We start from the raw sequence: 26,523 nt of genomic DNA, 5'->3' as shown, positions 1-26,523 counted from the left end.
GGGGGTGGAGGGGGAGAAAAAAGGAATGGAGAAGATGACTCTCCGTTCGACCGGCAGCCGAAACATATGGCAACGGACGTGCTCTTGACTGCATTGTTCGAGGCGCTCACGGGGCGCAGGTTAATCGAATATTAATGACGGAACTGTACCAGGTAGCCGTAATAGAACAGGCAGAGACTTCGATGCATTAATGCATATCATCGTACGGAGGTCTCCTCTTATCTGGATATAGTGTTTGAACAACGGATCTCGGTGTAAAGTATGCGAGACGCTCACGACTCGTGCTTACCGACGATTACGTTGCAGATCTCTGTGCGAAAGCGGAATTTTCCCAATGATTAGGTACAACGAAACTGCAGTTGGAACGGCTTATCGTGATTGTAAAGGAACAGACGATTTTCAAGAATTAGGAAACAGACTTGTGTTTGTTAAAATTGCGGTTAGCATGAAAAGTATTCGTACACTGTATTTCCGATTTTTTGACAAATTCTCGATATTTCAACTGTTATAATATCGTAAAAGCATGTCGTACAACAAAAATCTTGGACTCATTTTAATGTTTGAAGCTTCTGCTTACGCTGTGCAGTGTTCATTCTCCTATAACATGTTTTCGCATAATGTAATTGTAAAGTGTAATTGTAAAGTGGGAAACTAGAGACACGCTCTTTCTGGAGAATGTTGCGGATTGGAACGTCTCTAAATAATCTAGAAAATTGTTTCCTCGATTAATCCTAACAGAGATTTCAAGATTCAAGCCTCCCCTTTACAGTGACTCCTTAAATTTTGATGTACGATTTTTGTTTAGTCACTTTACCGAGCTTCGAACGAAAGGTGTCCCGCCTACGCCTACGCCACGAGAGCTCTACACGACCGACTTTGTTCCTCGTTTCTGTTTCATAAACGATCATCCGATAATAAAGAGCATTTTTTTCTGAAGAATAGCAACCCTCTTCCATCTTCCGTACCATTGGAACGATTATTTGCTTTCGCGATGGAACTAGACAAAAATTTCTTACCGGATGATCTTTTCGAGAAAACAGTTTCGCATGAAACAAATTGATTTAAAAGTTTCTTAACCCGTTGACGGGGGAATTAGCTTTTGTTGAATTCATTTCACAATGAGGAGTTGCAGTGAGAAGTGAAATTACGACGTTTAAAGTGATAATAAAAATCGATATTCACTAGTTGACTATTTATTTTGACAAAATATTTCGTGAAATATTTCAATAATCTATAAATCAAATATTTCGAATGTACGAAGAATTAATTAAACAAATTGAAATCATTATTTCACAATATGATATTCCTTGAAGTAGCGAGACATACAAAAATCAACGTTACAATCGGGACACCAAAATCACGATTCTTTTCACGAACGTTTTAACTAACACAACTGAACGAAAAGATGGTATATATACAATCGGCAGTTTCAATTTTTTTCAATGAATCTAGATGAGTTTGGCATCAAAGAAGGACATCCTGTTATAGTAGATGATGACTGTTCAAGGGATGACACCTTTAGTATACTACATATAAAAAACGTTCTAGTGATGTTCCAAACTAAACTGTGCAAATTCCAAGTGTTACTGTATGGTAACGCTAAGTATTAATAGGTAAAAACGTCTTAAAACGTAATGCGCTCTACATATCATTTTTTTTTAAATTTCTACGACAAAATATTTCATCATAGCCGGTTAACAAGTTATAGTAAACTGTGGTAATTATTTAGAATAAGAGAGATCCTCACCGACCTCAACGATCTTGAAATACGTTATCAAGGCCATCATTCTGAATAATTTCTTCCTACCCATGTATCCGTCGAATAGCCTTAGTTTGCGAGACCGTTTCTCTTAAATAAAAGAATGACGAAACAATTGTTTTGAAATCGCTGTTATTTCAAATGAATCGATATTATTTTCGCTTGCAATTCGCGGCATTAAAAATAACTGTTCGAAATGAATGATTTCAAACAATGACTTCTTATTCTCAATTCAAATAAAATTTCCCAAGTTTGTTACAGTTCAACGATCGTACCGTACCCACGTGATTCGCTGCGTCTCGCGAAGGGGGCCGAAAGAAAATTCTTAAAATCTCGTTAGCATAAGTGCTTTTACTCTAACTAGCTGCAGGGGCGGCGCTCGCCGCCTCTTTGTCTTCGGAAACGAGATTGTAATTTAATCTAGTCACGCAGACGAGGTTAATCGGCGATAAATTCTGCATCTCTCATAAAACCAGACGCGCCGGATCGACGATGAAACACCCACGTTAATACGTTCGTAGAAAGGACGTTTCGTGGAAAGTATGGAACAATCATTGAAACTCGCGTATTAGTGATAGCTGTAAATCAATTCAAGATGGCGGAAATACGATGTAAAACGCTTGCAAATCGATTCAGCGATTTATACATACGCGGGCTCGCCATTGTCACTGGCGTCGGGACAACGTCGGGCAGATGCGTGTGTATTCGCATTTGCCTATAAATTGTCAGAATGATCATGTTCTTTGTGTCGTCGATATATTATTAATTTGTGCTTCGTGTCATTGTTTGATTCACATGGATCTCCGAGAACGTTCATTCGTTAGCAAATGAACTGATATAATTAGAGATTCTCTTGGGTTCTTATCAAATGTCGTAATTATCATAATAAATGTATTTAATACATCCTGTGCTTGCAGACTTTTTATTAGGTCTATTTATATTTTTATTTCGATTATATATCTATTCAAAATGTTCCACATAAAACCTATCGATCTTCATTATTCTATTTTTACAGACTGATGTATTAAATGGCCTTCAAATGATTCGAATTAAAATACTACTTGTTATAAGATGATTTCTTTCACATTGCTTATAATATTGGGTTGGCAACTAAGTAATTGCCGATTTCAGTTATAGATGTCCCTCACTCTCATTTTTATGATATCCGTAAATGTTATATTATAAAATTATTATTATTATTATTATTATTATTATGTTATTTTTTATTGTCCGTGAATGTTAGCAACTGGACAAATTGAATGCATCGGTCAAGGAAAAGCGACCAGAATTGGTCAATCGTAAAGGTGTCATTTTCCACCAGGACAATGCTAGGCCGCACACGTCTTTGTCCACTCGGCAAAAATTGATGGATATTGGTTGGGAATTGATGTTACACCCACCATATAGTCCTGATCTCGCGCATCGGATTACCACTTATTTAGATCAACTAATGACTTTGGACAACTCCCTTCGTGGTAAAACTTTTAATGATGACGACGCTGTAAAATCTCACTTAACTCAGTCTTTTGGCCGAAAAAGATCAGACTTTCTACGAGGGTGGAATTTTCAAGTTGTCAGAGAGATGGCAAAAGGTCATCGAACAAAATGGAAAATACATTACAGATTAAACTTCATTCCAAGTAAGAAAAAATTGTTTATATTTCATTGAACACACACACAAATCGGCAATTACTTAGTTGCCAACCCAATAGTATGGTTCCTGCTCTAAATGGCATTTAGATTTTGCTCGAAACAATTTATCGTGCACACAATAATTTTTGGAGGCAGTGGACTTCGTCGCAGATAATTTTACACTGTATTTAATGGCATTAATTCGTCAACAAATTTTCGAACACACTTCTCCAACAAAAAGAAAGTCAGAATCGAAAGTCAAAATTCTGCGCTGTTTCACTGCACCACAATATGAGAAAATGTATCTTCTAATTACAAAAAAAAACGCTTCGATATTAACAAAAAAGAAGCAACAGTCGTCGAGATCTATTAAATTATTCCAGGCGTTGTTTTCTCCCAAATTTAATTCAAATAACAATGTCCGTCGGTCTCGTTCGCAGGATTCTCGGCACATTCTCATGAACGCCGGTATTCGCGTTCCATCGAATGCAAAGAAATCTCATCCCGGGGTGGTAAGGAGCAACACCGCGAGCGTTACGCGGCGCCTTTAAATTACTCGTATGAAAGCGAGCCTTAGGATCTCGTTAAACGAGCTCATAAACGTCGCAGCTCATTTCATAGGCAACCCGCGTCCCGGGCGCTCAGTCGTATTAGCAAAGTGGGTTGAATTGACATTGTGACTCGGCAAAGAAAAGTAATAAGGAAGGGAGGGGAAAAAACCGCGCGCGGTCTAACCGGCAAGAACGGAGAAAAAAAGGACAATAACTCTCCCGGCCGGCGAAGGGCCGGGTTTTAACGACGGAGCTGGTTGTGAACGCGAGTTTATGAAAGGCCGGTTTTTCTTCGGGAACTGGAGCGCCGTTTCCACGGCGCAACGGTAACGTTAGTCACGTCCTCGTATCAGAATGAACCGAGAGAACACGTTAACGAACCGCGAGCCGCTTTACGAAACGAGACGTGGAACGACGACGCGACGTTGCGTTCGGCCTGACACAAATGCCACAGCTTGCGTGTCCTTCCACGTGAAAGCGAAAATGACCGTGCTCTACTCGGATCGGGTAACTGTATCTTTTCGGGAGATGCTACCAGCTCAGTCTACAGCCGCAATTTTCGCCGATTTTTCTGCTTTTAAGTGGCTGCAGCATATGTATTTAGGGCTGAAACACGCGTTATCGTGTCGTTCGCGGTCTAATCTCGGTCCGGTCAAATCTCATCGTGTTCATATTGCTGTGTCAGTATCATGCCGTACTTGGACCACTTAAATATACATATATAGTATACATATTGTTGCGAATTACTCCATTTCTCTCGCGTCGCGACATTTTATTTACAATAAAGAATATTAACTATAACACAACTCGATACAATTAAATCTTAGATCTTTCAGAAGTGGGATGTTGCTCGTTCGACGGTCCGATCTCGACTCTTCGATTGTCCGTTGATAACACTCTTCGATTGTCCGTTGATAACACTCTTCGATTGTCCGTTGATAACACTCTTCCGTGGCAACCCCTATCTTCTATTATTCTTTAAGAAGTTGTTCACAACAGGGCAGTTTCACATTACAGCGACTTGATTTGGACAAGTCGCCGTAACAATATGGGGACAAATATTTGTGGAAAATGGTATAACCTTTTTAAGATTGGACTAAATGATTTGTATATTTTTTTTAGATGGTAGGACCAGCCTGATAAATAATGATCAAAATTCTTTTTTTATAATTTTGCTGTTAGTTGGAATGACAAGAAAAATTATAAACTCCTTTCTTTTTAATATTTTAATCTGAGCCTATAACGAAAATTTAAGAAACGCGGTTTGTACATCTCGGCCATTCTCTACAATATCCCAATCCTTCTATCATCTAAACAAAAATTCAAGTTGTTTATATAATTTATAGTTGTATAACCAGTATTGTCGCTAATAATAATAGGGATTCGTTTCCTCTTATGACAATTTTATTGAGTCTCAAGAATTATGTCAGCAGCCTTTTGTCTGAAATTTTAAGTGCATTGTGCTCTACCAAACGCACTTTTTTCGTAAATAATGTTTCCGAACGAAAAGTATCATCGATGAAGAAAATGTTGGATAGAAATTAAAGGAACTTCGTATTCATGTCATTATCCTGAAGTAGGTATCTTCATGAGTAAAATTAAATATATACAGAAAAGTTATATAAGTAAATCAGAATCATGATTATTTTATTACATAATTACATTACATAATTTTTTATTACAGTGATAGTAATAATCATAACGAAAATTCTTAAATTTCGAAACGCCTGGCTGTATGTATCATAAAATTCATGAAGTTTTTTATTCATTTACATTTTCATGTCAAAAAGTATAAAAATGAATTAATAAGGATAAAAATGCGTACATTAAGACTTTAAAAGACCAATGCAATTGTTGCAGAATCTATGGAATTTTAAACTACGTTGTAATCAACGTCAATAAAATGTGCTAGATTGTATTATAGGTACTTTATTGAACCGTTTCCTTAAAATATTACATTTTCTTGAGTCAAGAAAGTTAAAACTTCGTTCTTTCTTAACTGGAAAATCTGTGATAATAAATTGATTCCAGGCTTGCTAACAGAAGTGTTCCGTGACTCCTGAATGGTAGTGTAGGTCCGGATTGTACAAGAATTACTTTTTGTTCCGAGTCGGATCACGTAACATCAGACTCGATTCTATTGTTTTGGGTCAGGTCTATGTGAGCTAGATCTGGACTAGACCTACATTGAGTTAAGAAAGAAACTAGTTTAGGTTTTGCTTAGCAAAATATCAAAGTGGGTTAAGGAGTCATTATAAGAGGAATTAAACCTTTCGTTACGGCTCACTTTATGCTAAAACTAATACTAGATTCCAATGACTGTTTCATACATAAAAATTGAGTAATACATATAACCTATTCTACTTCCCATTGTGATTATTGTTACATTTTTGTTCATAGTCAAAACAAAATTTATAACACTTGAGATAAACTTATTCTAAATACATAAGTTGCAGATTATATCTAGAAAATTTTACGTAATAATATATTTTTATTGCGCTAACGAGATAACCAATTGCCATCAATTTTCAAGTATTACCAATACAATAGTATACCATTGTTGAAAATTAAAATGGAGCTAGGTGCAATTTTTAATTTAATGTGCAGTTTATTAGTCGAAGTTGATTAATATTCAATATTCATTGATATTTACATGAATTAAGGTTTAACTGTTTATGAATTTGTACGAATTATTGTAAAATTGTTTGTTACAGGCTGGTTCTCCGTTGTCTCAAACAATAGTGGTACCGGAAGTGCCAGAGTGTATAGAAGAGTAGGAGCTTTAGTTCGGGCTGGTGTTCCAGCGTTTCTACTCGCTAAACCTCTCAGAGCTTACACGTTGACGCATTCAAAAATGGGTAAGATATCGAAAGTTTTTAATATAAAATTGTCTTAAATGTTCATTTTCGTGTTAAATTTTCGAGTAATTATTTCAAGAACACGCTATAAGTGTACGCCTGTTAAAGAACAGTTATTTTTCCTGTTGCACAAAGCTGACGCAGTATTTCAAATAGTACAGTTAACATTAATTGCAAAGCACTGTAACCAGAAAAGAATTAATTTTTGCTGTTAATTTTTGCAATAGTGGAGCTGGTTACTGTGGGGTGACCGATTGCTCTGTTTTTGGTTTGATTTCGGGGATAATTAACATTATATTTATCCAATAAGACATGAAATTTTTCTATTTTAAGAATGATAATGATAACGTTTATTCGTTTAACTGAATGAACCCTCTGTTATACGATACAAAAATACAATAACAATCTAACACAGTGCAAACAAAGAGAGAAAAATGGAAAGAGAAATGTTGTAACAAATGGTATGGATATGATATGACATAATAAAGTAAGGTAACAGAAATCTATATTTCTGAAGATAAGTGAAAAGCGTCAGCTGTCATTAAATAATCTAATTTTCATTTAGTACACTAAAAATATATTTCGATTTATCCGACATTTTTGACTTTAGAAATATTTTCTTGCGTGACAAAAATTAGTTATTTAATCATCTTTTTAATTAAATAAAAATAGATATTCTTGATTATAGTTCTGTGTCGTTTTAGAGGCCAGAACCACTGTAAAATCAATTAAAAAATATTTACTACATTTTAACACATAAACAATGTAATTCTTCCCCCCAAATTTTGCATGTTGATAGGTAAGCTTAATAAAAAATATATATATATAAATCATCACTTTATATATAATGAGGACGCAAAAATTGGGACATCTACCCTTTATGCATATGATCTGTGACATAAAGTTCAAAGTATTCTGTTAACTATATAATGTATATAATGTAATACAAAAAAGCTAGTTCATATATAAATGCATTCCAGTTCGTAGCAATAGATCTTAAAAAACTCTCTGTGAGCAAAGGGTTAATTTGATATCGATTAGGAGGAGGAGATTCTTTTCGACGACACGTTGCGCACAATGCCCTGGACGCCATGTACAAGCGTAGAATCGCAGCGAGGATAACATTGTCGGCGGGTACGTCACTCGTCTAGGACGTGACAATGCATCGAAACCGGTGCGTGCACTCACGCATGGCCCGCGGTTCGGATTATTCCCGCGGATAGAGCGACTGGCCGTGACACGAATGTTAATGTGTCTGTTAATGCGACTCCACGGCGCGCTTGTTCGTGCGTTTAAACGTAGGTGAGGGGCACGCAACGTAATAGGCATGCGGACCGGTGAAAGCCGTTGGGATTCTTACGATACACACGGGCGTTATGCCATTATGTGCTATAACGATTATGGTCGCGCGTGAAAGGGTATTCCTATGGGGGTCGCGGTGCTTGTATCTCCCTCTCTCACTCTCGCTCCCCATCGTCATTCTCCATCTCACTCTTCTCCCCTCTCTTCCACCCTTTCCATCCGTCCCCTCTCCCCTTTCCTCCCTTTTTCGCTCTGCTCCTCTCCCCATTTCCCTTCTCCCCCTCCTCTGCGCACCCTCTCGCCCCTTTCTCCCTCACCCCCGCTCGCCCTCTCTCCCTCACCCCCGCTCGCCCTCTCTCCCTCACCCCCGCTCTCCCTCTCTACCTCTCCCCCTCTATCCCTCTCTCCTTTCTCTCTTTCTCCCTTTCTCCCTCTCTCCTTTCTCCCTCTCTCCCTTTCTCCCTCACTCTTCCCTCTCTACTCTCTCCCTCCCTCCCTCTCGCCCCTCCTCTCCTCTCGCCCCTCTCTCCCTTTTTCCCTCTGTCCCTATGATTCTCTCTCCCTCTCCCTCACCCCCCTCTCCGCTCTCCACTATCTTCCTCCCTCCCTCGCTCTCCCTCCTCTCTTTATTTCCGTCCCTCTGACTTTTTACCTCTTTTCTCTCTCTTTCTCCCTCTCTTTTTCTCTCTATTGACGATACGCGTAATTTCGAATCTTTGATCGCCGGGAGATTCACGCGAGAGACGATATCTGCCGATCGTATTAATTGCTCGGAAATTAGTCTTCAGCCGAGAGCGCACGCGTAAAAATCTATCGCGTGTTTGCGTGCAGTCCGTTTGATACAGTAAACACTTGTTAGTATCGCATGAGGCGAAGGACGCAGCGAGAATGCTGTTACAAGTATTAACCCTTTATACTCTCGAAGCCACTTTAACTCTAAATCCAAAATAATCTCTCCGACCAGCAATATACACGGTGTTTCGCGTGTAATGGACTCGCATCGGCTTGCACTGTAATTCAACGAAGAAATGTGGCCTCGGCATATTTGTGGCGCAACATTAAAGGAGTAGAATGATCATTCAGATCTTTTTGGATCATGTTTGAAACAGAGCCGTTAAAATTACCTAGTTTCGTTTAAAAATACAACGGCGACCGTGTTTTTCTACCGAAAATTAATTTGTTTTTGAATTTAAATAATTACAATTTCTCGTCCGTTAAACACTAATTAACAGACAATTGGAGGGGGCTGAAAAATCGTGCGGACCTATTTGTGACTCACCCTCTGTACACAAAGGTCTTTGCCACTGTGAATGGACTTTGACCGTGACGCATTATATATACAGGGCATAAACGCTCGAAGGGTTAATTATTGATTAACCCTAGAAAGATAACCATATGACAACGTACGTAAAAGATAACCATACGCTTCAGAGGCGCATGCTTTTCTAAGGCGTCAATTTTATACTAACAATGGATATTTATTTAAGTTAATCTAGTCATTTTAAAGGTTTGGCATTATTGTAAAAATAAAATGCATTTATATTATATTTTTTTATATTTTAAGTAATTTTAAACTTAAATCACTAGACCTCTATGAAAAATTAACAAAAATCAACAGTCTTCGCAGGCGCCTCTGCGACGTAGGTTATCTTTCTCGGGTTAATGAACATTTCTGTGCGACGTGCATTTCCGAGCGTAACGCGCATTTCTAAGCGCAATGCGCATTTCTGTTGCAGAAAACGGTAATCTAAGGGCACACTACACGAAGACGACAGTCCGGGCAGGAGAAGTTCTGCGACTCGCCGCGGTTTTCCAAGATACGCGGAGGGCGCCAGTATCCAGCGGCATTTCCGGTGTCGCCAGCGGCGTTCCGGAAGGTAAGAGTTCAAGGTCATCGGAACGAGACCAGTATGCGCAGTGCTTGGACTCTCACGGGCACGAGCTGTTCGCGCCGCTTTCCGCGAGAGGTGAATTTTACGCGACTTGCCAGAGCGGAAGCCTCGACACCGGAAGCGACGCCGTATTGTATAGAGTTCATCAGCTGGCCAGAAGAGATCTTCCTCTGAGGGTGAGTGTTGGCGACTACTACCTTCTTCTACAGATTCGATATACTTAATCCTTTCAAAGTCCACAGAATCCCCCCCCCCCCTTTATGTAAGAATAAGACGAGGCTTCGGGTGGTTTATCGCTTTACAATCACATCTGATTTTGCTTAGGAGATTTCGTTGTAGATGCTTTTAATGAAATGAGCCGTTTATTTTGAAAGTGGCATAAGTCACTTTGTTTTTAAGTCGATATATTTAAGGGTTTGCGTTTGAACACGTTTAAAAATATGGATGCTAACTTTCGAGGATAACTTTCAGGATACTGATATTTTTCTCAGTATAAATAATTTCGTATAAACATTAAAAAATCACCACTTTTCATTACGGTAAAGTGATTTATGCCACTTTCAAAATAATCTGTCTCTAAAAGATCATTCACTTATTCTCCACGTCGAAGCTTTATTACTATCCTTACGTTTAGGATAGCAGTTATTTTTGCAAAATGCCAACGTATCTTGAAGAGATCTTTACAAATCAGAACTCTGGGTAATATTTTGCAGACATTAATACGTTCATTACCACCACCTGGTAAACATCACTGCTACGTGATATTAAAATAATTTAGCAAAACGAAATTGAGCTATACATCGAGTCTTTAAAACACAATAATGTAATAAAATTGTGTAATAAGGTGTAAAAGTGTAATAAAATTAATTTATCTATTATTATCTGATTACGATGTAAATGACGGTGGTTTGAACGTGTTAAGAATTAAACTAGACATTCTTCATACATTTCTCGAAAACCAAATTAAAAAGATCGCTCGTAACATTTGAGCCGTTTATTTTGAAAGTGGCATAAGTCACTTTGTTTTTAAGTCGATATATTTAAGGGTTTGCGTTTTAACACGTTTAAAAATATGGATGCTAACTTTCGAGAAGATTTACTTGCATTTGTTATCTCAGGATACTGATATTTTTCTCAGTATAAATAATTTCATATAAACATTAAAAAATCACCATTTATGCTACTTTCAAAATAAACGGCTCAAATGTTGACTATGGGGAAAGAATCTTTATCCAGGGATTTTTTCTGATAGATTTCAAATTGTTTCGAGCCACTTTCACCCGATAATTCTTCTGGTACTCCGTCAACGGTCGTGGAATGAATTTCTCAATCAGGCAACGCATATACTAATTTCTGGTTAACCCTTTTGCACTCGAGTCGTGACTCTGAGGCACCATTCAAATTTGTTATATCACCTTTCAAGATAATCTTGATATTAACAAAGCTTAGATTTAAAAAATTATTAAGAGTGTAACTGTCGTGCGAGTCCCAAGAGTCAATTTCATATGCATAAAATGCATTTTATCATATAAAATGTAAATATTATAAGTTAGAAAAATGATTTTATATTTACAGTTAACATAGCTTCGAGTGCAAAGTGTTTTAAAATTTCCGAAATAAATAGTTTCTGGAATTCCAAAGTATTGCTCCACCCTTCGTACTGTGCAACGACGATTCTCTTGAATTAACGCACGATCAACATTTTCGCGTGTTCTAGCCGCAGGAAGCGTGTCTGAACGCGGTAACTAACATATCAAGCGAAAAATAGGTTCAATTACTGTGTAGAGTAACTAACGTATACAGAGCGCAAAATAGATTCAGTTATATCTGCACGGTAAATAAACTGTTGAAGCTGAAAATGAAAGATTAAATAAATATTCACTGGTTTGTTATTTTATAGTCTAAATACATAATACATACGAAATACATAAACTGTGATATCTTATCTAGAACGATTTATTTTATTGAATATTGATCTCCGTTCGTTCAGTATATTCTTGAACTTCTTGATAAGCTTTGCAGAAAATTTAACGAATTCTTTATAAAAAGATTGAAATAATTTTTGTATTTCACGAAGTTTCGTCTCTTGCATGTTTAATTTCATCAAATGAATAGCGTATCGAATTTAGATAAAAAAATTTTATGTATCTTATTTGATAAATGTAAAGTTTATTATGCTTGAAAATCAAGTAAAAGCGCAGTAATTGGCTACCCTCACAGTAACTAGCTTCAGTACTCTACATATGTTATATCAAATACATTTTTGCAAATATCTCGGAAACTAAAGCCGAGCGACGACAACTTGTATAGGAAAAAGTTGTCCAGATGTCAACCTTGAGAACATATTTCAATGTAATAATAATAATAATAATAATAATAATAATAATAATAATAATAATAATAATAATAATAACAATAACAATAATAATAATAATAATAATAATAATAATAATAATAATAATAATAATAATAATAATAATAATAATAATAATAATAATAATAATCAAAATGTTTTATATGATAGTATTCTTTGTCGTGTCATGAATAATGTGAAAAATACAAAAAAAACAAAAACGTGATCGTTTTAAATAAGTATTGCTTATTGAATTGTTAAGTTGCTTTTCCTAAATATTAATAATTAATTAGTCATAGTACCATATTTGATCATTCCACTACACACGAATGAAGTGAAAAGGGCGTCGCTTTGAATAAACATTAATTTATATAGCCGTGGGTATAGTGTTACGAGAGAAAATCATCTTCCTCTGTGAAAGCAATGAGCGCAATTACGTAAAATTGATCAGGGCAATTATGTTTCACGATATCCCAACGAAGCCAATAAACAATTTACACTTCCAAATTACTAACCAGCCAGATAAAAATCTGATTAATAGGTACGATTAGTTGCTGGACCGTTGCCCATACCTCTACCACGAGATTATAGCGGCCTGATGCAGCTGGAAGCCGCGACCAGGGGGCCCATAGTGTTAGGTTGTGCAGTACCATTGATACCCGAGAGACCCTTACCGAATTCCACGGTCCCAGAACTCCTTGAGTTGGTCGCAACGGGGCCCACAGCACCTCGAGTGAAGAGGGCGCGGCTCGGATGTCCTTCTGAAGCACGGTTGCTGGCATCGCCGAAGATGCAACGGTTACTTTCAGCTTGCAGGTAACAAATCTCTCGATATTTACACGAATAAGAAAATTATTACTTAAAATTCTTTACTGAGATCAAATTAATTACCTACCTAGCTTTATAATCAGACGCGGTGAATTTTATGCGTTCATGGCAAAATTGACTAGGGTGATCTGTTCAGTAATTGAATATCTCCCAGTGAATGAAAATCTCCCGTATCATATGAAAAAGTCACCATTGTCATGTCCTTTTCAAATTAAAATTTATACAGTAGTTTTATTTATGCATAGTTATAGATGTCTTGCAGGTGTTATTTTGTAAAAATCTATCGATTTCACAAAGTGCGCTCATTCAATTGTCCTTTCACTTATTTTTCGCTGAATCCTGTATTACACTTTCGCGTACGATAATATAATTCATGGGATTATACAACGATAATTTCAACGAACATACGGCTTTTCATTCACTGCACAGGTCACCGTTGCGATTTAAAATAGCATAAACATTACGAGAATTTAATAATGTCACTTCGCATCTTGTTATTACCAAGTTACAAGTAGAAGTTCCTCTCGACACGTAGAAAATGAAAAAAGAAAACGAACAGCGTACAGTTGTTTCCGTGCACTCTACCTTTCCCTGTAGAAAAATACGTGTACCACTTTTTCGTATCGAATGAATTACTAAAAGAGTTCCTTTAAAAATATATACGAACGCAAACACGCTTGTTTTACAACTATTAACCGGGAAAGCGTTCGAACGCGACGAACAAAAAATGCGAACTATTCAAAGAAGAGAGCGCTGTACCAGCTTCGGCAAAAATTCCTCCCCATGAAAATACGAAAAAAAATCCCAGAAGTCTCCAGACCGGCCACAGCACCGTGACCGTTCGTTTGCATTGCAGAAGAGCCTTGGACCAAAGAGCAACGGAACCTCGCGTGGCGCCGCCGAAGCCTCCATTGAACAACGGGCCCCTGAAAGAGCTGCATCTGAAGGAGATCAAATCGAAGACCGAGGCGAAGCCGATCCTGCAGAGTCTGAAAGAGGGGCTCGAGCATATCAAACGGACGACGATCCGGGACCGGAGCAACACTCGGATGAACAGCGGTAATAACCACAGCTTCCTCGACCGGATCTCGAGGATAGCTCAGGGTGGCAGGAGCAGGAACCCAGCGAAGAAGTCGGCCTCGTTCACGTTCGCCGTTCGGCCGGAAATCGGCATGAGGTCCGAGCGATACGCCAGCTTGGAATCGGAGACGAATCTACTGCAGGCGTCGCCGTCCTCGAGGCAGCAGGTTCAACGATCGGTTTCCACGAGCGTGCTCGAGGTTCAGACGCAGCAGGACCTAGACCCGCCGTACTCTAAGGTCAGGGACAGTTTAACGCCACTGCCATCGACCCCGCCGTCGAAGACAGAGGAAATCTACGCGGAGATCTGCGAGCCGACGATCGCCAGCCTTCCCGAAGAAAAACCGCCACCCGGGGGGAAGAATGGGACCAGAGAGAAGGATAGGGGATACGTGAAGCTGGCGCTGTCCCAGTCGGAGATATCGGACGCGAACGCTGCGGACGATGAAGAAGGAATTTATAATACCGTCTGCTGATCGTGATTCCTCCTGGGCTACAGGAGGTTCGTTATGTTTCCGGGAAACGAACTGCATCGAGGGGAGGGCGAGGGGGAGGAAGGAAGTGGATGGATCAGCCGCGCGCTGATTTCCTAGCGAGGGTTCATCGATCGCGAAACAATTGGAACGTTTTTCACGGACCTTCGGTCGTCTTCGACGTTGGCCAGTGTGCAACCGGTGTTGCTTGTCTTTAGCTGTTATTTGATTGTTCCTTTCGACGGGCGGAGAACGATTACTGGTACGTATCAAGACAATATTGTTGTACATTAAGCGGACATGAGGTGACGTTTAAGTTTCGTCGGGTGTGGTGGTAAATTGTGTAGGAGTTCGTTTAGTATGAAGGATTCGACATTTGGATGTTTAAATACTTGGGTGAGAGAATTATTTGCCGAAGAATTATTTAACCAGTTAGTGGTTTTTCAGGAGTACACTTGTCGCGACGAAATGGATTTTATATTGTGACGAGTATACTCGTCAAATGCAGCTAACTGGTTAAGTGAATAAATGAAATTAATAAATTAAATTTCATAATGAAATTGAGAAATAAAATAATCTTTTTATTTCAACTGAATTCTATATTATAACAGCCGCGCGCGTACGCTGTTCAAAAAGATTGCAACCAACTAACTCATTAACAGAATTGTTATATTATACTAAACAACATTATTATGACAGTTTTATAATTTAAAGAGTTTTCCAGAAGAATGAAACTTTTCAGAATTATTCTATACTATTTGATTATTATCTTTTTCTTGCTTTAAATGTGTACGTTCTTTCAGTTAACTCCACAATCAAGTTAACGATAAATGCAAAACATTATAAGTTATGATAATCATTGATCAATTATAAGTTATGATTAGACTGCGAATTTTTTCGATCAATTTGATCAGTCAAGATTTGTTCTTATTTCTAACATTTGAAAAGTTTGAGAACAATTTAACTGCATTGTTCAATATATCCTCTTGCATTTACTGTTTTGTATTCCACATTAATGCATAAAATCCACAGTTTGGTTATAATAATTGTAGTCATGTCGTTTCTATTATGTTTAAAAATTCCATTGGGATTTGTGTATTTTATATTTTTTAACGAATCCTGGTAAACTATTCAAATAAACCAATGAAAAGAAATATAAATAAAATGTTACATGTAAATTAAAAAAAGCATACGTGCGATAATAAGACTCACAGCATTTTTATTAAATATGCTTATTGAATCTTTGTTATATGATTGAACTTTCATACTAAAACTAACCTAGACAATTTCCCATTGACGACTCGGAAGCGGAGAGGTGGGTGTGATATATAAGTTTCTATTATCAAGAAGAAAAATATAGAAATTCTATTATCAAATATAGAAAAAAATGGATTTAAATTACCGCAGAAAAATGTATTTTATCTCAATCTAGTAATACATGCTATATCCACCTTTACCGATACATTTTAATCGAACTTCTTAAAACTGATACGAAATTACAACAAAATTATTCAGGGAAAATATTTTAAACAAAAAGACAAAAAGTTACACATTTTTGTTATCGTTATTACGATGTTAAATTCAGGAAGATGCAGGTTTCAATGTATCCCTGGGAACGTTTCCAATTGTTTCAAGCCGTGTTAACGAGTAATTCATTAAGGTGTCTTGTCTAGTTAACTACCTGAAAAAGGAAGCGATTCTTAGGAATTGTCCCTGGAAAAATAAATAGACATTTTTTTAAATAAGCTCTCTTAAAAACTTTCTAGTAATTTTCTCGCTGTAGTTTCTTAAAAAATGAATTTCGTTAATGAGAGTTCTTCTTTTATCTAAATATACTTTTTGCATAGAAAATACTACTATTTTCTCCAAAATCAATTTTTCTAAAAGTCTTTCGATCATTTAATTTCATAAATAAAATCACACATCTTCTATTGTACAAAAAAGCAACTTTTATGTTACAGCAAAATAATTACTGCAAGCTGTACAACTTTATACTTTAAACAATATACTGGTTTAAAACAGTAAAGTCTATTAACCCTGGGTCTATGTTGACCCACGGTATCAAAATCGTTATTTAGTATTATTCTCATAAAAGAAACAACTTGATTCGAAAGAAACTTGACACTTTCAATTTAACCTTCCTTCACAATTGGTATTTCAACTTGTCTCACAATGATTTAAAAATGAATTTGGTAAAAGTAAGTATACTGGCTGAATTACCTAAGATTGTCACCTAAAATATCTTCATTGTCTTTCGTGATGCAGTCATTGCGATAGAAGAGATTTTTTTCTAAATTATTGCCGTTCCAAGTGAAACACAGTTTTTTTCTTACATATTTCTCATATCATTGAAAACAAGCGTAGATATTATCAATAAAAATGTTAAGTGATTCGCCCTGTATACAAAACTACAAAATACCGGGTTTTGACAATCAAGTACGATCTATACCTGTTTCAACAACGCATAAAAAAAAATCATCCGTATCTCGAGAATGTAACTCAAAACCTACGTCGACGAAAAATTGCCAATAAAATGATAAACGATCCCAAGCATGCTTCGGTCACATTATTGGTTGTAAAGGTACGCAGTCCAATCATCTCCGAAGATATTCGAAAAAGTTTCGTTTTAATACTGTTGACTAGGCATGACCCCTTAACAGTACGGCGACCAATATCGGAACGCATCGAGTCCCCGGCGTTCATTGATGGAGATAACACGCGACTTCCTGGGTCGAACTGGAGAACCGTTCGGGCAGAAACGGCGCGGCGATGCACCAACGGAATTTACAACGCCATTTGCCGAAGAAATTATCCCTCCGAGGTCTTTTTCTCCCCTTTTTCCTAGCTGAGAACGGCGGCGTCCTTCACGGGGTACCGGGCGGAAGATTTACAAGGCTGTTGACCGGGGAAAATGATCGCGTAATTACGGTCCCGTGCGTGTACAGAGGATGTAGCGGGCCTCGCCGGGACGCAGCGTGACTTCCGGTACCGGGAATCTGTGCTGCGGCTGATCGATATTATTAGAACCGGCTGATCGCTTCTATCCGATCACCGACAAAATATGTACAGTAGTCTCTCCATAACTGGAGAAACTTCGAGTCCGCAGAGTTCCAGTTACAGTAGCGCACGGTTAACACGTTCCGTGCAACGTGTGCCGGCCCCGATGGGCACACGTTAAACTTTCCATTTAGGCCGCGCGTGGAACATGTATTTTATAACAAGTTTTTCGGACCGAATATAAATATCAGGTCTACCGGAAAGTTCTGTCCGTTTTTGAATTGAAATATAACACAATTTTCGTACATTTAATAATATTTATTGTAGAATATACTTTCCATCGTTACTTTGTGACTTCTTGCCAGCGTGATGGCAACTTGTAAATGCCATTTTTAAAAAATGATTTATTTTTAGAGGCGAAGAACTCGACTAGTGCTTGGTTGACATCGGCTTCAGTTTTGAATTTTTCTCCTGTAAAAAGTTTTGCAAAGAGAGAAACAAGTGATGATCGGAGGGTGCTAGGTCTGGGGAGTATGGTGGATGCGACAGAATTTCCCAGCCTAGCTCTGCGATTTCCTGACGAGTCGCCGAAGCAGCATGTGGTCTGGCATTATCATCGGCAGCCATGTTTTCACGATCGCGTCTCACTTAATAATGACACGAGACATCTTTGTTTCAGTTTATTTAGGAGAGTACATGTGTGTAAATGCGATGATAAAGAGAGATAGTCGTATATGTCTCAAATCAACATGTGCATATGGATTGAAACTTGAAGTGACACTATCGGACAGAACTTTCCGGTAGACCTAATATATTGGATTTACAAATAAGTGCTCAATTGTCGACACTAGAGTGCGGATCTTTCTATAGAATACAAAAATTTTGTGTCAATTACAAGAGACTGAAGCTAAGCAGAAATTGTCTGTTTGCAATAATTTTAATCAATTGAAAAGAGTGTAGCGGCAACTTTAATTTCTTCCGATATTTCGACTGCTCGCACTTTATTCACTCGTTTCCGTTGTTAAGTGTACAAAATTTACAGTTTTCACGATCGCGTCTCGCTTAATAATGACATGAGACATCTTTGTTTCAGTTTATTTAGGAGAGTACATGCGTGTAAATGCGATGATAAAGAGAGATAGTCATATATGTCTCAAATCAACATGTGCATATGGATTGAAACTTGAAGTGACACTATCGGACAGAACTTTCCAGTAGACCTAATATTTCCACGAAAAGAATGAGGCGTTACGCGAAGATACAGTATAGAACAAAGGGAACGTAGAATAATTAATAATTACATGTAATATGTCAAGTTTTACTTGAAACGTCAAATGGTCTGAATGAAAAGTCGAATCAAAACGGATCGGCGCGGAACGTGTCGGAACGCCGATTTTTGAGCCAGCATATGTAAATTTAGATGTACCGGATACTGTTCCCTTCTAAGAACTAACTTGTGCACGGCTCGACAAGGTAAATGAGATACAGTATTCTCTCCGTAATTGTCCCAATTTCGGGTCCGCCGAGTGACAGTTATGGTAGTGGAACGACATTTTTTCCGGTGAACTGAGGATCGAGACTCTCGGTAGATATCGAACGACGCGTGCGAGCTTAGGCTTTTAAATTAAAAAACCAGTATTCCTTGCTTTTGGTTTTTCGGCAGTGAAACTTATGGCAGCATATTCGTATCGTGTTGCTGATTAAAATAACATCAAACACGGTATAATTACGATTGTAATTACTTGTGTAACAAGTGGACTGTGGATTTTTGATAAGTACAAGTTTTATGTCAAATGAATACTAGTTCAATATAAGTATGTTTCTTCTCTGAATCAAATTAATACTTTGTTTATCGGAAGTTTATCAGTAGACTTTTCGAAGAATAAACCGTGTCTAAGAGGAGATCGATAATTTTCGTTGAAATAATAATTTCAGAAGAACTCGTTACATTACGTTAATCTAAATAATTCATTTAGATTGCAAACAACATTATTGTAGTTTCTGAATAATTTTTTGAGAAACTCTTAACTGTTGATGTTCGTTTCTAAAAAGACTGTTGAAAAAGTGCCGATAGATGAAATGTTAATAAGTTGAAAATAATGTAATAGCTTTTTGAAAGTCTTTAGATGTGTTCCATGTTTCGTATTTGATCTAGTAACACTTACCATAAATGCATACAATTCGCAGCAATTAGTATCAGTAGTAATTAGTAATTAGTTGAATCGCGAAAGTTTAATCGCTTGTTACACAGGTAATTATGATCGCAATTGTATCATGTTTGGCGTTGTTTTGATCAGATGAACGAGACGAATAGAGAGTATTTGAGAAAAGTTCGTAAAATAGAATGAAAAATGAGGATGAAAACACACTTTTGCTTCGCTTGCATTGGTGCGAGTGTCACTGACACTCGACACGTCGTTGGTTCGATCGTTGAGCGTGTTTAACGCTTCACTGGTTCCAAGAAGAATCTCCCACTGGTGGGGTTAACGTTTCTTCAGTTACGGTACAGATCTTTTCACCAATTACGGTAGAGATCTATCCGTCAGTTGTGGAGAGAATACTGCGAACGTGAAATTTGCGAGCGTCGATTCGCAACAGACCACGACCCAACGTTTTGTTGCGATGAGAATATATGTAAGGAACTGGTTTTAAGGGAGCGACGAACGTCTAGCTGATATTTTGTGAAGAACAGTTCCTGCATGATCGCGAGGAATTATGTGATTTTTCGATCCGTCCGTAGATCATCGACTTCAACCCCTTCAAACCCACTGTGCTGAATTAAACCGGCGGATCTTGGACGTCTCTGATGTGGGCGAGAGTGAAAAGTAAAATTAAAAAATATTTGTACCTTTTTATCGTACAAGCTTGCGAACGTTGTTGCTTAGAATTGGATGTTTCTTTTCTGAATGAAAAAATATACGGACTTGAAGTTATGTTTATTTGGTTAAACATACGTCAGAACGTATTGCTTTTATTAGTATCAATAGATCAATTTTAAAGGGAAAAGATTGGGAAAAATTATTTTATTATAATTAAAAAAATAATTTTATTTATAATAAAAAAATTCGGGAAACAATTAAAATATCTTGATTAGAAAAATTAATTTTCTTTACCGATATTTACCTACTACTAAAAATAATTGCATTTCAAACATTGTAGGTGCTGAAAATGTGTGTAAAAATATCTGTATGTGTATATGTATAAAAATGTTGTATAAATAAACGAATCCCATATAATAGTTTCCTAATACTTTTGTAATACTGTGAAAGCTCTGTCTGGCCAGTGGAATGAATTGGGGTTTGGAGGGGTTAAACGAAGATTCTTAATTGTAGGCTATCCTAAGGGAGGACAATGATACGTCCACCATTTTGTAAATTTGATGGTAAGCTTAGTGTAACGACTGAAATGTCATCCATGCGTTTTGTACATTTGTTAATACTCTGCGTACTGATTGTGAACGTTCGCAAGAAGAGATTCTTATTGTATAGTTTTTATCTGAAAATACACTGATTTGCAACTAATCAAAGTGGCGTTCTATTTACTACTAATGTACCTTTAGCGGAGCAATCTCAATTTGCTAGGAGAAATCTAATATTTAGAAACTGACCTACAGTTTTCTTTTGGCCTAAAAATATGAAATCTTGTTTGTCTAAAAGTTGAGACACAAAAGATTGTATAATTCGTGATAGGCATCCATGTTAAGTAATTTATTATTAATTTATATATTTAATTGTCAGGAAGTTATATTAATTTTAAAACTACTTTTAAATAATGTCAAAGAAAATTATTAACACAAGCATTTGAGTTTATGAAATTAAAATACCTCGTAAACCAATCATTTTTCGACACACATAGGTCATACTTTTTTAATAATAAATTTCGAACTGCATCATCGTTATACTGTTACATTTATTCCATTTATACTTTTTATAATCTCCTATTGACTTCTTCTAAGCTCATTGAAATATCAAAACCTCATTATTGGACTGCGGATTTTATGCATTTATAAATGTGGACATAACTCCAGCGTTTTGCAATTCCTGCTCACAATTTTTATTTTGCAGAAAATTTCGCTATCTACTCATTATACAATCGCACCTCACCGTAGTCAATATTTTCGTAAATTTCCTGCTATTTTTTAATATTACGTTACGTGCGAAGACTTTTCCGTACGTTTGCGGAGACTTTTCCTAATCTCCCCCATCGTGAACCTTAACCTTACCGAGAGAAATGTGTAAGTACACTGCGACTAGTTATACAGCAGAACTCCATTATAAACTCGACGGGGGCCAACCAGTTCATATAACCGGGTAGGTTCGTATAATAGGAGTCCACTGATTATCCCCACTACTTGTCACTTTTCATTCAAATAACCATAGCTCGTTTCTCACCTATGAGAAAATAAAAAAATACTTATCAAGAATTTTCACTAAAATCAGCTCCGACTGTTGCATTAAAAAATACCAAAATTGAGGATATTATAAGATTATTACCTTTTTCGAGCAAAAAGAGTGTCGAAAAATTACGAAAAATTATTAGAAATTAAATTTTGTACGAAAACTAGGTTTAGTCTTGTTTCATTGCTGATATAATTTTCTATTAATTAGAACTGAAAATGTAATTTTATGATTTGGCAATAATAGGTTATGGAATGATTCAAAGACTATATTAAAAGCTAATAAAGCAAGAAGACAAAATAGATCTACATGTGGCATGTGCCTGTTTTCCACTGAGTCCTCAATTTTTTTTTTTTGGTTCAGCATTACAATAAAAACTTCCAAAAATATCATACATTGGAAACAATAACATGTCAAAAAACCTCCACTTGAGCTTATATACATATCCATTGACCTTATATACATTGACATTATACATAGCATTCCATTTAATAAACTTATGATCATCTTCATTTCTAAAAAAATAATGCAGGGAAAAGAAAATTACAAACAATATTACATTGCTTACAAAAAACAGTATAACTTTCTCCACTTTCAGTTTGTTTCTAATATTTAATATTTGCAAGAAAAACGCTAGCTATTGTTAGAATAAACGCCCTGCATAATCGTACTAGATTTTAATGATCAAGAACAATAATAAAATGTATATTACTTTTAAAATTTTCCATGACGAAAAAAGTAGTCGAGATGTCATTCAAGTTGCCTTCCTGGTATGACGAAATATTTCTTCGTACCTGATTAACAGTTTAAGTTCTTCATTTCGTTTTTCTAAAATGTCTTTTCAGATTCGCGATTAGCGCTCCCAGAAAACCCGGAATACTGGTCCCTGATTTAATTGAACGACGCGTCGTAAGGTTTTGACTACGATTTCGCCGTTTAGGAACACTATATACAGCGTAACGAACCGCCGATACCCGAACGGATCGGTTTCATTACTTTATTGTTGCAGTCCGTTCTAGGCCATTGGACTTCCTTCTCCCCCCGATCGGATGGCGTCCCGGGGGATAGAAACGTGGAGCGCCCGGGGAATCGTTCTACCGAGAATCGTCGGTTCGAACGAATTCCGAGGGCAGGCACCGTGAAAGAGCTTATTCGCGGTGCGTAGATCGCCGGAGATCAACGGCAGAATGTAAACGAGAGAGCGTTCCTGAAACCGGAAATTATCGGCGTCCTTCGAAGGTCTAGGTCGTCGAAGCCGCTCGGCCGCGGCGCGTCGAACGGTCGGTTTATCTGGCGAGGGTGGTCGTTTCCAACGATTAATCTATTAACTCGTCATACATACGTGGTCTCGCGGGCCTGGGCCCCCGGGACCAGTTTTCCCCTTCGTGCCAGACCGGCCGAAGTGGATGTTTCGCGGTCGTTGCGTGACGTGCCAAGCCGATCGTTCGTTGAACGTGTGATTACGCGCGTCGAATACGCTTCGGAGAAACTGGAAAGCTCCGCGCGCGTCACGATGCAACTGGGATTACGAGGGGCGAAATAAGGGACAAGAATGAACGGGGGGAGCTGGGGGGAGGGAGATGGGAACCATCGCCGTCCATGGTTCAGGGAGAGCCGGATCCTGTCACGATCAAAAATCCCTGAGAGGCATAATCTTCTGCCGATGGTTTTCGCGTCGTTCGCGTGCGATCGTCCGCGGAAACATTCCTCCAGGTTTTCTCCGAGACAACGATGAAGCTGCTTTACGGCGACAACGACGTGGATTTTTATTTTTTTGCAGCAACGATTCCCCGCTTAGAAAGGGAATAAATAATTGTTTTAATTTGAGCGGAGATTTTTTGTTCGGTTACGGAGTTAAGGGTTATTCTAGGGTGAAGTGTGTGCTTTTTTAATTTTATTAAGACTTTTTTTGCAAAGAATATATAGTTATAGTTTTTGCAGTCAAATTGATAAGATTTATTGGTATGTATTTCGACGAAGTTTTAGCATTTTTTGGAACAAAGAAAGGTTAAAATTACTGTCACAAAATAAGGTCGTCTCACGGTGTCCATGATTTCGGTCATTCTGCTTGTCCCAAGTAAAAAAACGTGAACACTCCTTAATTAGTATAAATTTAATTAGTATAAATATAGTAATAGATATAGTATAAATATAGTAATAATAAATATAGTATAAATATAGTAATATAATAATTAGTATAAATAAAAAATAAATAAATATTTTAATTAGTATAAAAATCGGTTATGCGACACCCTGTATGTATGTATATCAAAATGACAGGAAAAATGAGTAGCAAAATGCATTTGGGAATGATTTAGAATTGTTTTCATTGGTACTATTTTAAAAATGAGTCACTTCGAATTAGCCACTGGAAAATAATCTTTCGTTCAGTTGATCATTTCGAAGATCGTAAAAAGTAATGTTAAATTCCAGTCTGACATTAGGAATTCAAATCGAAATCTTAAAACCGGAAGCTGTTATGGATTAATAACGTAAGCTTTCATGATTCCTCGAGGTTTAATGCCTCACTTATAGCGTGTATCTAACTGCATCCATCGGTCAGTATAGCAAGTGATCGGAATAACTATGCCGTTATGTAAAATGATATATAAATATAAATGATATATATATATATATATATATATATATATATATATATATAATATAACAGTTAGGGAAAGTTCGCTATGATTTCCGCAAGAATCAAACAGTAAAGTAAATATAGCTTCCATTAAATATTATAGAGAATAAAATATTGGTTTCAAGCATTACAAAAATTGAAGCAGAAAAACGTTCATTAACGGTTTAACTAACGGTAAAACTTGTTAATTTTTTAATAACTCGCTTGTAACGTGTATCTAATAATAATATATAACAGTTATGGAAAGTTCGCCATGATTTCCGCAAACAATCAAAATAATAAAGTAAATGACTTCCGTTAAATCTTATAGAGAATAAAATATCGATTTCCAACATTACAAAAATTGAAGCAGAAGAAAGTTCATAAACGGTTTAACTAACGGTAATACTTGTTAATTTTTTATACTCCCAAGGTAAGTACCTAAAAGAACCATTTTTATATGGCCTTTGCTACAAACTGGCCATATACAAAATTCCCTCTAATTTTCTGTCGATTCATTTATGGTATTACCGAATCACCATAAGTACAGTGACATGCAATACACAATCGCTGTGCAACATTTCCATATTTATACACGCGTGGCTTAAAGAGTTGCATAAATCAGGTGCCATAATTTACGACATATAAGATTAAAAACTCCGCACCCGAAGAGACTGCATTATTTAAAACATTATTAATAAAACTTTCAGAACCTCGAGCTATTATCGACGATGATGATTTATCTTCAACAGTCATGCAACGAAAAATGCGTGTAGACACAAATAAAGCGTACGTACGGCGTACTTTCACACGCACACATACAGCCTGCTATATTTTCATGTACTGTTATATTTATAATTACGTCAAATCGTAGAACGGATTGCACTTTCCGTATATAACAACTACAAATGAAAATGTATAAATAACGAGTACGAAGTGATTTAAATGAATTGAACATTGGACAGCCGTTTTTCCAAGAACACCAAGCCGCCGCTGCAAAAAAATGAGTAAGTATACCGTATTCAGCGTTGATCGAGGTATTTGATTTCAGTGTTTGTTAATAATAATGACAGAGCATTCTTCGATGAAGGTAAAAGAGATCCATTACTCAACCTTAATACCATCGAAATACGAATTAATCACCGAAAACCAATATTACGCGTCCCTCGGTGTTCGGAGCAGCAGGGGCCGTAATGGCATCGGAATCGTCAAGTAAAACACCTCTGTATCCCTTTAGTTCTCCGTTATTATCGTTATTTCGAGCCGTTAATATTAATGGACGTAAACGTGGATCGCTGCGCCGACGATGGGAATAGCCAGACAGAGAAAACGCGCGCCGACCGACTCGTGGCTATAATTGAATAGACGCAGCTGTGCGTACTACGTGTTCGTAAAACATTAATGACCTATAGCCGCTGACGATCGTCTCGCGTTATTATTCCTCAAAGTCAGAGCCAGCCGGTGTGTTTATCTCAGCATTTTCAATTCTCTTGATCGCGAATGAACCCGACTACGGTGTTACACTGCATGGGCTGGAAGTAGACCGTAAAGACGGATGCTTCCTTCGAAAATTCCATTGATCGGTGTTTCATCGAATTTTATGTGTCGTGTTTTTTTATTTCGTCGTTGCAAGCTTATTTCGGCACACAAAAGTGTATCGAAGACTTGTATTAATCGTGTAATGCTATCATGTTTTCTTGAAACGGCGCTCTGCGATTTTGCAAAAAATTGTTGAGTGTCAATTATTTTACGGAACGAGCAATTTTATCGTGTTCTTATTC

General features: G+C 37.2%; 1 protein-coding gene across 3 annotated transcripts in view; it reads left to right on the top strand.

Annotated features, from left to right (window-relative positions):
- LOC117224889 (uncharacterized) overlaps window positions 1-21,251 on the top strand; it is a 119,088-nt gene extending 97,837 nt beyond the window's left edge. Inside the window, exons 3-7 of one of the 3 annotated variants that reach the window (XR_013034737.1) lie at window positions 6,657-6,800; window positions 9,839-10,170; window positions 12,889-13,163; window positions 14,032-14,990; window positions 17,372-21,251. Coding sequence is in view for 1 of the 3 variants with exons in the window: in XM_076526157.1 (XP_076382272.1) it covers window positions 6,657-6,800; window positions 9,839-10,170; window positions 12,889-13,163; window positions 14,032-14,731 (1,451 nt within the window). In the remaining 2 variants the exon portion in view is untranslated. Of the gene's footprint in view, window positions 1-6,656; window positions 6,801-9,838; window positions 10,171-12,888; window positions 13,164-14,031 lie in introns of all 3 variants that reach the window. The other 2 variants (XR_013034738.1, XM_076526157.1) reach the window with 2 other exon arrangements.
- Window positions 21,252-26,523: the final 5,272 nt, after the last annotated feature.

The sequence above is a fragment of the Megalopta genalis genome, chromosome 13 (assembly GCF_051020955.1).
Source record: "Megalopta genalis isolate 19385.01 chromosome 13, iyMegGena1_principal, whole genome shotgun sequence".
NCBI classification, from domain to species: Eukaryota; Metazoa; Arthropoda; class Insecta; order Hymenoptera; family Halictidae; genus Megalopta; species Megalopta genalis.
The sequence above is the reverse complement of the archived record's forward strand: the minus strand, read 5'-3'. Positions and strand labels throughout refer to the sequence as shown.